General features: G+C 43.6%; 1 protein-coding gene across 3 annotated transcripts in view; it reads right to left on the bottom strand.

The window, feature by feature from the left end:
* GRAMD2B (GRAM domain containing 2B) overlaps positions 1 to 18,231 on the bottom strand; it is a 128,957-nt gene that overhangs the window by 20,297 nt on the left and 90,429 nt on the right. For all 3 annotated transcript variants that reach the window (XM_036020703.1, XM_028515144.2, XM_028515159.2), the window contains 2 exons: positions 6,541 to 6,660; positions 3,404 to 3,515 (listed from right to left, as the gene is read on the bottom strand). In XM_036020703.1, the coding sequence (XP_035876596.1) occupies positions 3,404 to 3,515; positions 6,541 to 6,660 (232 nt within the window). The remainder of the gene's footprint in view (positions 1 to 3,403; positions 3,516 to 6,540; positions 6,661 to 18,231) is intronic.

Genomic DNA, 18,231 nt, shown 5'->3' with positions numbered 1-18,231 from the left:
TCGCTGTCCAAACTAGGTGTGGTCTCAATGGCAAAATCGGCCCTAGTATCTCTGTAAAGAAGAGCTCCACAAAATTGTAGGAACAAAATAGCCAGGGGGAGGTTAAGAATGGTGTAGGAAATGGAGAAGCCAAAGAACTTACATGTACAACCCATGGACGTGAACTAAACAGGGGAATACTGGAGGGAGGGGGAGTGCAGGGCAGTGGGGAATAAGGGGAAGAAAAAAATGGGACAACTGTAATAGTGCAATCAATAAAATATACTTAAAAAAAGAGAAGAGCTTCAGGCAGGTCATGCTGATGACAGACTGACCCCCAGGAGTTACATGTCTTACAGATAAACACCTCATATAAAGTAGGTTACTTTATGCTGCTTCCTGGGAGTACATTTTGCATCCAAGGAGTCACCTTGATTAAAGGCAGGTGTTCTATGGGGGTTTTACCAACATTCTGTTTTTAGTGGCTACAGTGAACACTGGTTGCACATTTGATTTAAAAATATCCTGGGCCATGGACTCTTCAAAGATGTCATTGTAATAAGAGGCTAACAAAAAATGAAAAGGTAATGGGGCCCTGGCTCAGTGACTCAGTGGGCTGGAGCATCATCTTGTGAACCAAAAGGTCACAGTTTCGATTTCTGGTCAGGGTGTGTACGGGAGGCAACCAATCAGTGTTTCTTTCTCACATCAATGTTTCTCTCTCTCTCTCCTCTCTCTCTCCTCTCTCTGTCTCCCCCCACTCTACAGCCCCTCCACCCCTCCCTCCTTCCCTCTCTAAAATGAATAAACATATCCTCAGGTGAGGATTTTTTTTAAAAAGGTACTAGATTGATTGAAATAAAAAGCAATGTGACAAATGTAGTACCTGGCTCCTGATCGGATTTTAGAGAGGGGAAAACAAAAAATCCTTATAAAGGATATTCACTGCTGGGATAATTGTGGAAATTTGAAAATGGATTTTATATTAATATATTTTTTATATTTACTATTTAGTTAAATTTCTTGGGTGTGTCAGCAGTGCATTGTAATAGTTTTTTTTTTTTAACAGATCAGTTATTTAATTAGGTTTTTGGAAAGAAATTCAGAACTTAAACTATTCTTAACATCCCCCTATTTCATGCCTATCAATTATGCTTCTTATTCCCTGTACCTTTTCCTCCATTCTCCCCCTCCCCATCCCCACTGATAATCCTCCATGTAATCTCCATTTCTGTGATTCTCTTCCTGTTCTAGTTGTTGCTTAGTTGTAGTTTTTGTTTTTTAGATTCAGTTGTTGATAGTTGTTTGTTGTCATTTTATTGTTCATAGTTTTGATCATCTTTTTTCTTAAGTAAATCCCTTTAAATAAGGGCTTGATGATAATGAACTCCTTTAGCTTTACTATCCACCCTTCAGTTCTAAATGAGTTTTGTTGGATAGAGTAATCTTGGTTGTAGGTCCTTGCTTTTCATGATTTTTGAATACTTCTTGCCTGCAAAGTTTCTTTTGAGAAGTCAGCTGACAGTCTTATGGGAACTCCCTTATTGGTAACTATCTGTTTTTCTCTTGCTGCTTTTAAGATTCTCTCTTTATCTTTAACCTTTGGCATTTTAGTTATGATGTACCTTGGTGTGTCCCTGTTTGGGTACAACCTGTGTGGGACTCTGTGCTTCCTGGACTTGTATGTCTATTTCCTTTACCAAATTAGGGAAGTTTTCCTTCATTGTTTTTTCAAATAAGTTTTCAATTTCTTGCTCTTCCTGTTCTCCTTCTGGAACCCCCATGATTCATATGTTGGCACTTTGGGAGATATTCCAGAGTCTTCTTGTTCTCCCCTCATTTTTTTTGAATTCCCATTTCCTCATTCTGTACTGGTTGACTGTTTATTTCTTTCTTATGTTCCAAATTGTTCATTTGAACCCCAGCTTCCTTCCCTTCACTGTTGGTTCCCTGTGGATTTTTCCTTATTTTACTTAGTGCAGCCTTCATTTCTTCCCTTATGCATCTGCTGTACTTACTGAGTTCTCTGAGTATCCTGATCACCAGTGTTTTGAACTCTGCATCTGACAGGTTAGCTATCTCCATTTCACTTAGTTCTTTTTCTGGAGTTTTGAACTGTTCTTTCATTTGGGCCATGTTTCTTTTGCCTCGTCATTTTGGTAGCCTCCCTGTGCTTGTTTCTGTGTATTACATAGAGCTACTTTGACTCCATGTCTTGGAGCACCTGTTATGTTGTAAGGGGCAGAGCCTTAGGTCTTTGCCAGGGTGGAGCAGCCCACTTCACCACTTTGTGGCACTGTATGTGGTGGAGGGGTCAGAGAGGGAACAATGCTGTTTGTTTGGTTCCTGCCCCATTTCCAGTCACTTCCCCCACTTCCCACATGTGACTGGTGTCCTTCTAGCTGCTGCCCTGGTACTGAAATCCCAGAGCGGGTCCTTTAAACAGACTCTCCTGAGATACTAGCAGTTTCTTCCACTTTCTTCCATTGGTTTTTACAGCCAGAAGTTAGGAGGCTTTATTTCTTGGAGCTAGAACCCTGGGCTCGTGGTCTGGTCTGAGGCTGGGATTGCTTACTCCCCAGGTGTACCTCCTGGTTTTTATCTGCCACATGTGAATGTGGGACCACCTGTTCCACTGGCCACCTCATCACCAGCACACCGTGTCTTCTCCCAGGCTCCCTGTCTCTGCCCCTCCTATCCATCCAGATACATATGGCTTCTTTAAATCCTTGGTTGTTGGACTTCCACACAGTTCGATTTTCTGGCAGTTCTGTTTTTTATTGTTTTGTTTTGTTTTGAGGTTAGTTGTGATCCTTATGGTTGTGCAAGGAAGTAAAGTATGTCTTCCTTTGCCTCCATCTTGGCTGGAAGTTCTGTTTTGTAATAGTTCTTAGGAGACACATATTCAAGTGCTTAGGAATGAAGTATCAAAAACCTGACTGCTGGCCCAGAGAGTACGTCACACTCTGTGGCAGAGAACTGGGCTTCCACGCTTACCCAAAACTATTTCTGGGGGAGAATCCTGACCCTGTTCACAGGTGTTCCTCCTGTGTGCTGTTGGGTGGCCTTCTGTTCACACAAGTGCCTTATCAGACTCCTTCAGTTTAACACAAGGACGTCACACACTTGTGGTCTTGACCAGTGAACGGCCAAGCACTCGGTTGGTGCTCGTCCCTGCTGTGGAATGCCTGTGGGCCCGGTTAGTTATTCCACAGCGTGGAACTCACTGCCCACCCAATACATGTTGAAAGGCCAGTGATGAAAAATCAGCTGAAGCATCTGCAGCCTATCTTTTTAAGAGTCTCTAAAATTTTGCCCATGTTAGTCCCGACCAGCAGAAAGCTGCATACTTGGGTTCTTTCTTCCCATTGGCTGTATGCTTCTGTCACCCTCCGAGACAACACACATCTCATTCTCCGCTTACCTGGCTGGAAGATGAAGACTTTTTCCTTTCTGCCTTAGAGTCATTCTTGCTTTCTGTTTTACAGTCGCTCTTATCACTTGCTAAAGAGGCACCATCAAAACTGGATTTTGTCCTGAGGGAAGAAAATCCAGGAAGTCTATAGAATGAATTTTTTACACTATTCATTAATTTTATTGCAATGAATCTCAATTATTATGCTGCCTCACGAGAAAACCTGACTTGGCTTTTCTCTTCCGGATATCAATAGTCACTCCTACCACTATGGGGGCTTACAGAGTGAACATTGTAGAACCAGGGTGACATCAGCAGGGGGGAATCTCACACTGAAGAGATGGTAATTTGTGGAAGAGAAAAATACAACCTAGTGGTGAAAATAATGATATAATCTCAAAAGTATTTCAATCACTATAAAGAGTATAGTAGGCAGACTATTAAACAAAATTACAGCTATAGCTCAATCAAAATTTTTTTTATTTCAGAAATCTATTAATATTTAACAAGCATTAATTAAATGGGGCATTGTGTTGAATGCTGTGGGACACACAAGAACCTGTGCACACAGCAAACATCTTTTTAAGTCCTCAGCACATGAAAAAAAATTGTAACTATGCATGGGACAGATGTTAACTAGACTTATTGTGGTGAGCATTTTGCAAGGTATACAAGTATTGAATCATATGGTATACCTGAAACTAATATAATGTTATATGTCAATAATGCCTCAATGAAAAATGAAAATAAAGACAAAAGACTTCTTAGAAGGGCAGTACATGATTTAGCACCAAAACAAAACATATCATGGGCAGCAGGAGGGGGTATGAGACAATTGGTCTGACAGGAGGACAGGGGAGACCAATGGGACACTGTGGGCTTCACACCTGGGGCCTCATGGGATGAGCAGCATTTAGGTGTAAGGAAAAGAGACAAAACATCCCAGAGTGGGGAAATAGCTGAAATGAAGTCAGGATAAAAGGCAAGTCCAGGATTGCCTTCTAAGGTGATTCTATTCTAGTAAAGGGTCTCGATGTTAGTAGCTTTGGGAATCTGCACGTATCTTCAACCTAGTCATGTCAAAGTGGAATGCATGTATGATTTTTAGGGGTCTATTTATGAACAAGTTTTATGATTATGTAGATTTTTTGTTTATTGGGGAAAAATGGCATGTGAAATCCATGATTTCACAATATGATTCCTTAGAATGAGGTACAGTTAAAAAATTTGGTTCAAAGCCGATTTAAGAAGAATCTTAAGCAATCCGAGTGGCATATGGGTGTGACAGAGGGACAGAAATGACTCAAGTTAAAGAGACACCAGGCTCTGGAGTTCTCAGCTGTGGAAAGTCGGACTACATGAGGCCCTAGGCCCCTTCCGGGCTCAGTCTGAATCTGTGATGCCCACACAACAGGTGAAATGCCTCTCAGCAACTCAAAGCACAGTGATCTGGATTCAGGTCTGGCCACTGAGTCTGTTCACAGATAGAAATTTCTTTAGAATTCTAGGGAGTACTTTAAAAAATATGAGTAAACATTTGTATTGTACTTGAAAATAAAATAATTTTTTCAATTGTCAAATTACCTATTATACTATCCACTCATTTGGATTTATCAACTCTACCAATTCAAATTATTATTAATGGAATTGTCAAGGCAATGATCAGACCCTTTGCAGAACTATGGACAGCAAATGTGACAAGCAGGGCAGCTGTAGCCTAATAACTTCAAGAGGAACAGCAGAAGGGGCCTGTCTCCATAGCACTGGTCTCTGGTGGTGCGGGTAGGGATGCATATTTACATAGAACTGATTTCTTTGGGGCTTCTCAAGCATGTTATTCTCACTTCCCACAAGTGACTATGAGCAGGACCACGTAGTAAGCATTTCTACACTGAGAACAGAGCCTTAAACCAAGTGCTGGGATCTTTGCAACTATGTAGAGCATATGCCCTGTGAAGTTTAACAAGCACACCCCAATAATGTGTGTGTTAGTCTCATCTAAAGCCTGGAGAAGCTGGAGTAAAACCAACAGGATTTTACAAGTGCATGCTGTAACCAGTCAATAGCAGTGAAAGACACAAGAAACGACAGGCTTTGTGCTGTCACGGAGGGACTTGTCTGCCAAGTGACACAGGTGCTGTGACAGGAAACAGCTATAGAAAACACGCACGGTTAAAGGAAGAGATTAGATTGAGGCGTGCAGCAAGGATGGAGAGATAACTGGGAGTGACAGAGAAATCTGGGGGAAGAGGGAAGACTTACACTCGGTCCTGCATGAAGTATAGATGTGGAGAGAGGGTGTGGGCTGGGTGGCCGGGAGGGGAGGGAAAGCAGGAGATATTTAATCATCCTTTAGCAGAGGCCAAAAGACGCAGGAGGTAGCAGTCTGCCAGTTTTAACGACAGGGAGGAGAGACATCACTCCTCAACGCCTGCAGATCAGTGGCTGCATTACTCACACCTGACCATTGGTTTAACCATTCTTTTTTCAGGGCTAAAAAGCCATTCTTAAGTTCCTAGTTCTTCTGTCCGTCTGAAGGAAAGCACACAATTGGTGCCTCTGAGAGTGATGGGGTCCACAGCTCCACAGCTCCTCATCTCAAAACTGCCTGCCCTTACCCCCACAGCACCACAGCCAAACCTGCACCTGCCTCAGGAAATGCCCCCCTCCCATGATCACCCAGCCTGGGGATCCCAGGTGGGGTTCCCCTCCGCTCTTTTTCGTAGTTGCCAGGAAGTGAGACAGCAGGTGTGCACACCCAGGGGCTAAGCCGTCACCCTGGGTGGGCCTCATAAACAACCTGGGCAGCCTTTGCAGGTGCTGTATAAATCTAATCTGGAATGAGGACCACCCCAGCTTTATCAGAGAGCAAAGTCAGTGCTCGAAGAAAAGGGCAGACATTCTGCAGAAGGCTGGGGCTGGAAGGACAAAAAGGTGCTTCTAAGAAGAGACAAACAAGGAAGGCAAGCGCCAGTGCTGGGATTTCAAGGGAAAACACCTCATTTCCTTCTCAGGGGTGTTATTTGCCTATAGACAATTCTCACTTACTCTTTTAACAACCACCATAACACTAGAAACACCAGCTCCTCCCAGCGACCCCTCCTCCCAAAAAGAGCAAGAGGAACACAGTCAGCATGAAGACTCACCGCAGGCAGATGAGTCTCTTCTGGTCTGGGGACTCAGCCTCAGCAGACGGGGTGGGAGACTGGGCCGGTGGCGACCTGCAGGACTTCTTTTTCTCCTCCATACCATTCTCAGCCTCTGAGCTGGAGAAGAGAGAAAAACGCTTCACCTTAGACATCCAGAGGGTGGTAGACAGACAAGATGGTGAAGTCACCTCGCTTCTGGAGAATGGAATGAGCTTCAATCCCCACCAGAAGGCTGAGGTCAACTTGGGCAGCTGTGCCCTTTCTGAATCTCCATTCTAACCCCTCTCAGCTGGCTTCAGCCGGTAAACATCTGACTTTGTGGGGACCTGCTGCCTCCCAGGTCTGCTCCTGTGGGCCTGCTCAGCTCTGCCTGGCTGCTGCAGTGCAGAGCACCTGGAGGCTGGGAGGGCCCTGCACACACTCCATCACGTGCCTTCAGCCAGGTGTGAGCCTTCCTGCTGGGAACCCCCACTGCCCTTTGTTTGCACTTGTCCTGTGCCACATACCACCTTTTGTTGTAGTTCTATAGGTCCTACTCAGGGTTGTTGTTCTTTTAAACTGGCACCTCTTTGTGCAAGTTACAATCTTTCATCTATCTGCACAGCCACCCAGGCTGGCTAGGATTATTATCCCACTTTATAGGTGTGGAATCTGAGGCTCTCAGATATTTACTGCAGAACTAGCATCTGACTGAGTTGGTATTCAGATTCAAGTCTGCCCATCTGATAGGCCTTGGTGTACACATGTGTGCGCGCGCTCTCTCTCTCTCTCTCTCTCTTTCTCCCTTTGTCTCCCTCTCTCCCTGGGAATCCATCCCTGCAGCCTCCCAACCACCTATAAAAGCCCCTGTATTAGCTCTTCGGTGCAAGAGCTCCAGCGTGAGGTGGGGATCTTGTTGATTTACATACTGACAATAGGATCGAGGACAGTGGTGATTTATAATCATAATCAACAGGCTTTTTTTGAAAACTAGATTTGACCTTGGTAAAAAGGAAATAGAAAGGAAAGCCCTTCAAGAGGGCCTGCATGCTGAACCACTATGGATGGAGGTTCAGTGACCTCCATGATGGATGACCAGTGTGGTGGACACAGGAGCGTCTCCTCAACCTCAGGAACAGAGGAAACCATTTCCAATGTGGGGAGGAGAGGAAGGGATGAGGGAAGGGAGAAGACAGGTGTTATACATGGATCAGACCCTCTTGGTGTCAGCCTGCACAGCAAAGAACTCAGAGATAATACTCCTGAGAATGTGAGAACCCCATCGTGACTGAGCACCAGGGAAGACATATTCAATAGCATTGCTATGACAGTCTAGTTCATTTTAATCCTAACTTACCACTCCTTTGGTATCTTTACCTGCAAATGAATGTGCAGGCAGGAAATGTGATTGGTTAGTTTAAGCTTTATGGTTGCTGAATTGCCACTTTTTATAGCACATGAAAATTCCACTGTGGTGTCAAAATCAAGACCATGTATCTCTCACAAGGTAGCCATTAAAAATCACTACAAATGGCTGATGCCCTCATTTTGTAGTTAACACTTCTCTTTTCCTAAATAGGTAAGTATTTAAGGACAAAGTCCAACCCTCCACTTCTTCAGTCCTTTTCAAAGTAGTTAGACAACTTATGTATGGCAAAAGGGCTCAGTCCATAGCTGAGCTGCATTATGTGACAAAAGGTACATGGAAAGCCTTGAACACAGGAAAACACTGCTTTGGTTTGAAAGAGAGGATTTTATTTAAATTTAGCATCATGACTAATTTGTGGACTCAAAGAATTTTAGAACTGTTAAGGAGCCTTCAAGCCTGTCTATCTTTTCCTCCCATCCCCCAAGTCACTGCTGTTCTTCCAAAGCATCAGACAGAAAACCACACGAGAGTCCCTCTTGAAGTAGGGAGACTGAGTGTGTGCCGAATGTCACTAATCCATCTCAGTGGTCATTCAACCCTTTACTGCATTTTAGGCAGGGGCAGATTAGGATTTAGAGGCAGAGCCATCACTGTCCGGTACAGCACCTTCGTGTGCTTTGAAAGAGCCGCCCCCATCAGGAAGCACTCGTAAAGAAGTGCTCCTCTGTTTGGATGTAGCCCCCCAGATACACAGCCTGGCAGAGATAAGTCGCCTCTTGCTCTGGCCAGAAAGAGCCCAGCACCAAGGTGCAAGGAAGCACAGCTCAGTGGATTTCAGCCTCTCCTTGCCCCTTGCCGGTCAGGCACTTCTGTGCAGTGCAGGGCACTAAGTGCTTCACCACGTGTGGTGGTCCTGATTCAGGGCCCCCAGGTTGGCACTGAGAAGGTATAGTGCACACCTCTTTATCAACCCACCCACAAGCAGTGCCTTTTAATGACAGAACATACAGGTCTGCTCAAGTTAAAACGGCTTCTTTTTACATAGTCTCCATCTTACTTTTCTTTCAACTTGCACTTGGCCTTCAGCACTGGTTCTGTCCTTGAAGATCCTGGGGGAGGGGGAGGGAGTCACAAGCTCCAGCATCTTCCAACTCAGTAGTCTCTGCTCTGCTGCTGCTGGGTTTATAACTCACCAGGCCCCAATTAATGCATCCCTGTTCTGTTACCTTTTTTCCTCGCAAATAGCTTACTTATCCAACTACTAGACCAAATCTCTTAAAAGTAGGGAACGTCTGTCCCCTCCCTGCTCCACTGCACTCAGCTCAGCAGTTTGCCCATAGTGGTCATTTATATGTGTTGATCGATGCAGGATTACTTCTGTAGCATCTCAAAGAGTAAGTGAAATCCATCTATGCACCAACTCAATTTTAGATTTCTGTCGACGCTAACTTGAAAATGCTATGGAAACTCAAGCAAGTTAATTCCTACCACAGGAGAGATTGTTTCACAAGCACGCTACCTCTCAGGTCTTGTCGGCAGCAGACTTAAACTACACAGAAGCCGAACAGCAGAGACTCCAGGTGTTTGAGCGAGCAGAATGCGGAGGGGAAATGCAATGCTCATGACTGTCAGCGAAGCTGACAACGGAGAAGCAAGGCCCTTTTAGGGACACTGACTAAGAGTCAACAAAACAAAGCAAAACAAAACAACACAAAACCACAATGAAAAATCAGTTCTCTTCTTTCTTTAGGATAAATTTTTAAAAAATTTAAATTCCATTTACTGGGGTGGCATTGGTTCGTAGGGCCATGGGTTTCAGGTGTACACTCTATGACGCATGATCCGTTCATTGCACTGTGTGCCCACCACCCAAAGTCAAGTCATCTTCCATCACCATTTAATTGGCCCCCTTCACACTCTACTACCCTCCACCCCTTCCCTCTGGTGACCACCATGCTGTTATCTGTCTGTGTTCAGGAGCTTCAGTTTTACATCCCACATGAGTGAAATCATATGGTTCCTAGCTTTTCCTGACTGACTTATTTCACTTAGCATAATATTCTCAAGGTCCATCTACACTGTCACAAATGGCAGTATTTCATCTTTTCTTGTGGCTGAGTAGTATTCCACAGTATATATGCACCACATCTTCTTCATCCACTTCTCTCCTAAAGGACACTTTGGTTGTCCTCCTCTTTCATCAGATATTTATGGGAAGAAGCCCTGCTGGCAGGGCAGGGTCCTCAGAGCTGGGCCAGTGAGAGAGATGAGTAAGGGGTGATTATAAGCAGCTATAGAAGCAGCAGCCGATGCTAGAATCACAAGACCGACCTTCACCTGGCCATGGCAGGTTATTTCTTTTCCCACCTGCATCCCAATTTAAGCATCAGTTGTGGGCCCTGAAAGCTTTTCAGTAGCAATTTCAGAGCAGTGAGACAGAGAACCAGGCTTACGCCGGCCAGGCCCGACTTCACCTACGAGGGGACAGCAGCTTTATTACCAGGTAGCAAGTGCTCGTTTCACTGACACACTGCCATACCCTGTTACACAATCTACAAATAAAACACAGGTTAGACAGTCCCTATCAATAGCCCACTATTTGTCAATTCCCAGACCTCATTAGTCTGATGACCACCTGACTTGGATTTCACAAATATTCAGAATTAGAATTCTTACATGGGGTCCACCATCACTCCTCCCGGAGAGAGACTCTGTGAGTTTATGGTTCTACTGTCACATCAGCCACATCAGTGTCCCGGGCCTGCCCCTCCTGCTGAGAACGTGTTGTGCTCAGGCTTCACCTCACGCACGTCAAAGTAAGTAGCTACTGGGCGCAATGATGATGCAGCTGCATCACAGGGAAGCCAAAACAAGCACCTCACTGTGGTTCCCATCAGGAAGCTGTCTTCCTTTCTAATTACAGTGGCAAACACCTGTGTGCGAGTCTACCTGCAAGGTAAATTGGTCTAAGCTAAGGGCTAACAAAATGTCACTCAACTCCCTTATGACAGTAAGAGGGAGGGTAATTTTATGTCCATTGTCATTCTTTAAAAATCCCTGACCACCATTTCCTAAAACCACAGTCAGAGGTTTAGAGGGACTCGGAGAGAGCGTATGTCCCAGCAGAGCGCCTCCTAGGATAAAGTCCTCCCAAAGGACTGTCGTGACTCGGGCCAGGTCTGAGCAAGTCCAGCGTTGCCGAGACCCTGTACTGAATGCTGGCTGCACGTGGACTCTCCCAGGCCTGGGCAGCACAGACCTTGTTTTTGGCGTGCTGCCTGCTTAGTGGCTCCATGGCTGGCAGGCCAGGGCGGCAACACTTGGGAAGCGGAGACGGGCTACAGGGACAGAGGAAGGCTCTGGGGACAGCTGGGCAGCAGCCATAGTCCAGAGACATCAATCACATTAACTGAAAATAAGGAAGCAGAAGGTGCAGGGGTTGTGATGGAGACCGGGACCTCCCCCAGGCCCTCAGCCTCTCTAGTGGCAGATTGCACTCAGAATCTCCCAAACTCAATGTTTGTAAGTTAGGAAGAAGAGCCTTTCATTTACAATTCTGATATACATTTGTCTAGAAACTTTAAATTTTACTTCTTTATCTATTTACACATTTATTTCTAAAGAGGTACTAGAAGCACAAGTCCACAATTCAAAAGGTAGAAATGAAAAAACAAATCTCCCTCCACCCCTGTTCCGCGGGGTACCTACTGTTGCCCCAACTCCTGAGTGTCCTTCCGGGGAGAGTCTGTGGGCATGAGTATGTGTGCGTTTTTTTTTTTTTTTTTTTTTTTAACTTACTGTGTCTTGGTGCTCTTTCCTTATCACCACAGTTTCCTCATTCTCCTTAATGACTGCATAGAGGTCACTGCAATGGGGGAATTATAATCTAACCAGTTGTTTACTGATGGGCATTTAGGTGGATTTCAGTCTTGTTACAAATATAAATGACACTGCAATAAATGTTCATGTATGTTTATTATGTGTGTGACTATTTCCATAGGATAACTTCCTGGTAATGGGACTGTGTCAGAATGTACATAATTTGGAAGTTTTATAGTTACTGCTAAATTGCCCTCAGTACAGAGTGTGACCCACGCCTACAATATACAGCAGTGATTACACACTCTCACTAACGAGGTGTTAAACTTAAAAAAAAACAAAACCCTGCCCTGGCTGGTGTGGCTCAGTGGGTTGAATGCCGGTCTATGAACTGAGAGGTCAACTCACTGGTTCAATTCCCAGTCAGGGCACATGCCCGGTAGGGCCGGCCAGCTGGGGGTGGTGTGTGAGAGGCAACCTATCGATGTTTCTTTACCACATCAGTGTTTCTCTCCCTCTCTTTCTCTCTTCCTTACCCTCTCTCTAAAAAATAAATAAAATTAAAAAATCCCATTATAGTTTTGATATTTACATTTCTCTTATGAGTAAGGTTGAGTGTACTATTTTCACATATGTAAGATTTTTAAAAGTGTTCTGTTTTGTGAATTAAGCTGTTTGTATGTACATTTTGCCCATTTTTCTAAGTAAGGCTGTTGATTAAAACATTTAGGGAAAACAATTCTTATCATAACTGCCTCACTAATTCTTAGCAATATTCTAGACTTGATTTTTTAAATAAATAATCTTAAACATTTAGAAAAGTTAAGCCAAAGGCAGGGGTCAGTATAATGTTAAAATATTAATGACATTACTGGCAGAAAAAGAAGGAATGCCAGAAACAGCATTCTTCGGTTTCAGCAAAACCTATAGTGAAACACGACAGGCTTCTGTTTTAAGATGGGGAACAGGAGCCCAGCTGTTCACCCCTCCTTTCGGAGTCCTGTTCAGAACCTATTTATAAAAGAAGTAATAATCCTGATACAACATTGGAGGGAAACCATCAACAGGAAAGTGATTTCCCCAAATGTCTGGAAAACGGAAAGTAGAAAGCAAAGAACAATTTAATTCTTGCAGCAGAGCAGAGGAAGCCATAGTTGAGAACATGGGCACCAATGGAAGGGAAGAGTGGTCTGTTTGTCAGAGTTCAATGAGGCGCTGCAAGAGGAGGGAGTGGATGAAACATCAGGGAAATCTTTGACTCCCCCACCCACTCTGCCCCCAAACCCCGTCCTGAGACCTGAATGGCAGTCAGGTACTTAGCCCCTGTGGGAAAGATATCAGGAAGAATGTCAATTAAAAATTGAACAACTCAGGTGCAGAAAACCAGGGTATCTGGTATAGAAAGTGGGGCCCAGAATAAATCTCTTCTCGTCCTTCCGTTTTAAATAAATCAGTCTCTAGGCAAAGTGCCAACTCCCTACCCATGTTCCTCCAAGGCTACCCTAGTCCCTCATTCATTTTTCCCCTAGCCCCTCACTCTTAAATATGAAATGACAACAAAGCAATGCCAGATATTTGAAGAAAATCTGAAGTCTTACAGAAAAGATCAAGATAAACCAATAAGAGTAAAATTCTTAGAAAATTGACTTCAGAGAACAGAAGAAAGCTCAATACAAGAAAAAACCCCCAAACCTTATAATAAACATCTTCAGAGAAAGAACATAGGACCCATAAAACATCACAATGTTGTGGAAAAGGAAACCATCTTTAACTCTTTAGCTCTGAATTCAAATCCTTAACAGCCTACAAGGCACTCCGTGACCTGCCCCGTCCACCCATTCTGATCTCTCTGCTCTCCCGTCCTTTCACGCTCCCACTGCCGTTCCCGCTGCCTGGGCGCTCTACCCTCTGTCACACAGCCACATGGCTCACTCCCTCCTCGCCTTTTTAACTCAAATGCTACCTTCTTGATCAGGCCTATAGATTTAATCAAAGGGCTGAAAGATAGCATCAAATTACAGAAATATAAAAGGAGAAAAAGTGAGGGGGACAAGAAGACATGTTTAAGCCAGGCATTTTCATATCAAATGAACAGAAGTTCTAAACCGAAAAAAAAGAGGAGGTATTATTATAGAAAAAATATGAGCCATAAAAGAGCGAAAGGAGGTTCCTAATTTCTTATCTTAAAAAGTGTGGAGTCAAATTGATTTAACACGAGATTTAGGTTGATGTACTTGTCAGAGAGATAAAAATATGGAAATAGGAACTAGACAGAGTGATGTGCCTATTTAAAATTGGGAGTGGGAAGAGGGAGGCGGGCACTTAATGTGAGTTGACTCTTCCGTTCCATCAAAACAGGAAGTTGGGAGGCAAGGCTTACAACTGGTAAGAAAAAAGGAGCAGGATGCACACATTTTTATAGCTAATAAAGTCACCACTACACCTAAAATCAGGCATAATTTTAAAAGAGGCTACTGGGAGGCAGATGGAGAATGGGAAAGGGGATTGAGTTCATTATAAATTTCAATGTACTGTGTGATTTTGATAAACATGCCTTTAAAGGCATTTATTAATATCCTCAGAGAAGATGTACAATACAAAGTAGATCATAAAAACAGGCGGATTTACTTTCCTTGAATGTTGGAGTTCCTACTATGTGTAGATTATGCCAGATGCTGTGCTCTCAAGGGACTTAGCCTTTATTGGGAATTTCTGTTTATCACATCGATAAAGCGTAATACAGAATGTAAGGGATATCTGCCATAAGGTGCCTTGGGAGTTCAGAAATCTCTTGTAATTGTAAAGAGCAGAAACAGGGAAGTTCTGGGGAGGAGATGAGCATGAACTTGTGTGGGGATGGGTCAATAAGTCTTTTCTCGCTTAGACAAATAGTATAACTGTATTTCTACTGAAATACATCTCAGCTGAAACTGGAAGTGAGGATTGTATTTCTATTTGTCCTATAAAATAATAAAAAGAAAACAGTTCCTTTGGATGGAAAAATCCAAACCCTCCATTATCACATTGCAGTCATCTGTGTCATCTCTTTACCTAAGGCAACATTGTACTTGTGCGAAGCTTACTGTGGAAGGGTTGACATTCGAGCTGGGTGCATACAATCCGGACTTGCGGAGACTCTGAAAGGGCACGAGGAATACAGGAAACGCTGAAGGGTCACACACGCACAAGGAAATCTAGCACTCTGGCTCTATCTGGAGTACAGGGAGCAGAAAGCAGCAGAAATCAGGTTGTCGTGAAGTTTGATTCCTAAAGAGACAGAGCTACTTTTAGACTTCATTTGGTTCACAGTAGGGATTAATTGAAGACTTTTAAACAGAAAGAATGAAACAATGGGATATTAAGTGCCCACCTTTTCCCATATATAGATCATGGGGGTGAGAAGGGCCCGATGAGATGTGTGCTTCTGGAGGACTGTATTTGAATCAGTGTACAAGAATGGTGTGGGGAGGGGAGTGGAGGCTGGGGGCAGATTGGGGGAGGGACAAGTTTGGTGGCAAGAAGTGGAGACTGCATTGGAGAGATGATCCAGAGATAGCACGAGAAGGTGTATGGAGAGCAAGCAGTGGAGAAGGACATGCAAGATAACCTCAGGCTATCTGTCTGGGGGATGGAGAAGATAGCCTTGCCATGAACAGTTGCAGGGAACACAACAGGAAATGTAGTTTGGTGGGAGAGACTTTGCGAATCTAGTTTTAGTACATTACACTTAGTATCTTGTTAGCAGGTGGTGAACTGTATCTAAAACCAAAATAGCCCAAAAGGACAACAAAAAGAATATCTGATTTTGCAGAGGAAGGGGTCTGCCAGTTGTATACTATTTCTGCTGAGGCCCAAGAACAAGGCCAGGGCAGAGAGCAATACCTAACACTCAGCTGTGATACCAGGGCTGGAAGAAGGGCTCACTGCAGGCCACCAAAGTGGCCCCAACACACCTTTCACCTGGTCTCACAGAGCTTCCCCCTGTACTCATGAAAATGGACAAGTCATTGCTCCATGACCAATCACGCGATTCATTCCCACCTTTATTTCATATCTACTCCAATTCTGTTTTCCTAAATCACTGTGTATCTTTCAAAGCCTAAGTAGCCGCTCAACCCCCCAAAGTGTTTAAGTGTCAGGATGTTGATTCTAAGAGGTTAGAAACCCAACTCACTAGGGCTTACATTTTAAAAGACACATCCACAAGGCCTTTTGTCACCGGTTTCGGATGAAGTCAACAGTAGAGAACAGCTGCAGATGTTTCCCTCCGCCCTCTGGAAACACAGCAGTGACCTCCAGGGTCTCCCTCTCCAAGTCTTCTGTACATCAATGCCCGATTCATCTTCCTGAGACACCGCCTCCCTTATGTCATGCCACTGGTGCAGAACCAACAATGGCTTTCTATCTACTGAGCATCGCTTTAAGGCATCTGGAGATGATGAGCTACGGCACTCAGGACTTTTGCAGTCTCCCTCTACTTTTCAAAAGGAATTCTGCATTTCAGCCACGTTGGTCTTCTTGCCACTGCCTTGCTCACATCATGCTCCATCCTCTCTGTGCTGGCCATTGGTTCTTCTGGCTGGGATTATCCTTTCTGATCCTTCACAACTACCCACAACTACCCACTGTTCCCTGTCAGGACATGTCCAGCTCTGATATTGGAACGGATATTGGCCCCAATGTCTGGATATAAGAAATTGTGCTATTAACACTTGTTGAGCAGACAACTTTGAGTACATCTGCAGTGCAGAACAACACAGCATTTGATACAGGGCTTGGGCTTGAATTTTGTCTCAAAAGCTATGTAGTGAACTCCTTCCCAAGGTTTACGAGTTCTTTGGGAAGAGGGTCGTGCTGAAGTGGGGAGAGGAGGGAACGTGGCCGCCTCTTCTCCATCCTTTCCACTGCGTCACCACATGCGCACACTCGGTTTTCACCCGGTCATTAGTTAGGTGAGCAATAGTTTGAAATCATATGGAAACTCGACCGCACCGTCTCCATTGTTGGAAGAAACAACTGTAAGCAAAGTAATAATCACAATAAAAAAATTCTCAGCAGTGGTATTTTGAGGCCAAGCATCATTAGAAAACAACAAAAGAAAATGACAAGAAAATGCATCAAGGAGGCAGTAAGTGACTTTTCTAACTCCCAGAAAAGGTAGCTTGATGCTCTGATGTGGTTTCTTTTTATTTACAGCCTCAGCATGTAAACATTATTTATGTTTTATCACTCAGTGCTAATAAAGTTTCTAAATATATATATGTATGTGTGTGTATCCTTTAAACCAGAATATAATTTGCTTAGGGGCAGGCACTTCAAATATTCTTTTTTATATTTCTATCTTCACTCCATCTTTGAAGCTGTTCTTCAAAACAGCTTCAAAACCAGCAATTGCTGAATGTCAAAGTAAGCTACTTTTCATATATCTAACATATATTTGAGGACACCTATTAATTAAAGCTTTTGGCCTGAAGGATGTGTTTAGGGAAGATTTTAAACGTACAATGAAAAACTTACCAAAACAGAAAGATTGGAATGCAAAGGAATAGGGCATGAAATCCAGGAAGAAATATTTAGACAAAGTGTAACATTAAATTCTTCAGCTATCATGGCACATACTTCAATATCACAAATATCAAAGAAGATCAAAAAGTACCTCAGGTATTTTATAAATAACTATAATTAAAACCTAGATTATGGAGAGCAATTGGGAGGTAATATAGAAAAAGCATACGCATTGTGATAAATCAAAACAACCATTTGGAATTAAAGATAATTCTGAATGACATAATGAAGCAAGGATGTTAATATAAACTGAACTTGCAACTGTTCAAATTCGCAACTGTGCCTATTACCCAGAGCAGGAACTCTAAAATTAAAGAATAATTAAGAAGTTCTTTCCCTCTCTCTCCCTCTCTCTCTCTCCCTCTCTCTCCTTCTCTCTTCTTCTCTCATCCTCACCCAAGGATAGTTTTTCATTGCTTTTAGTAAGAGAGGAGGGGAGAGAGAGAAACATCCATGCAAGAGAGAAGCTTCAAATGGTTGCCTCCAAGATGCACCCAGACAGGGAACTGAACCTGCAACCTTTCGGTTATGGGACCACACTCCAACCAACTGGGCCACACTTGCCAGGGCTAAGAAGTTCTTTCACCTAGCTTTGGGTAAGGCCACAAGTAAAAATTTCAAATGGAAATCGGGTCTATTTTTAAGCACCTCTATACTAAAGAGATCCTATACCCAGGATAAATAGCCAGTTGGATACTATGGACCATCCCTGTTCTCAAAAGATATATAGATGAAATGAAGAGATTAAGCACAAACGAAAAACAAAAGCCACTGTTACAGCAACCCCGTTAAACCCAGAACAAAACCTGTTGATGCCTCCATGTGGATTATTCAGTACTAAGTGGGGGTCCATCACAGAGAGTATCACAATGGAGTTCCACTTTAAGGGAAAAGAGGACCATGATCACACAACATTGGGAGGACGAGGACTTCAGGCAAAAGTAATAAGAAGATTC

The sequence above is a fragment of the Phyllostomus discolor genome, chromosome 3 (genome assembly GCF_004126475.2).
Source record: "Phyllostomus discolor isolate MPI-MPIP mPhyDis1 chromosome 3, mPhyDis1.pri.v3, whole genome shotgun sequence".
In the NCBI taxonomy this organism is placed as follows: domain Eukaryota; kingdom Metazoa; phylum Chordata; class Mammalia; order Chiroptera; family Phyllostomidae; genus Phyllostomus; species Phyllostomus discolor.
The sequence above is the reverse complement of the archived record's forward strand: the minus strand, read 5'-3'. Positions and strand labels throughout refer to the sequence as shown.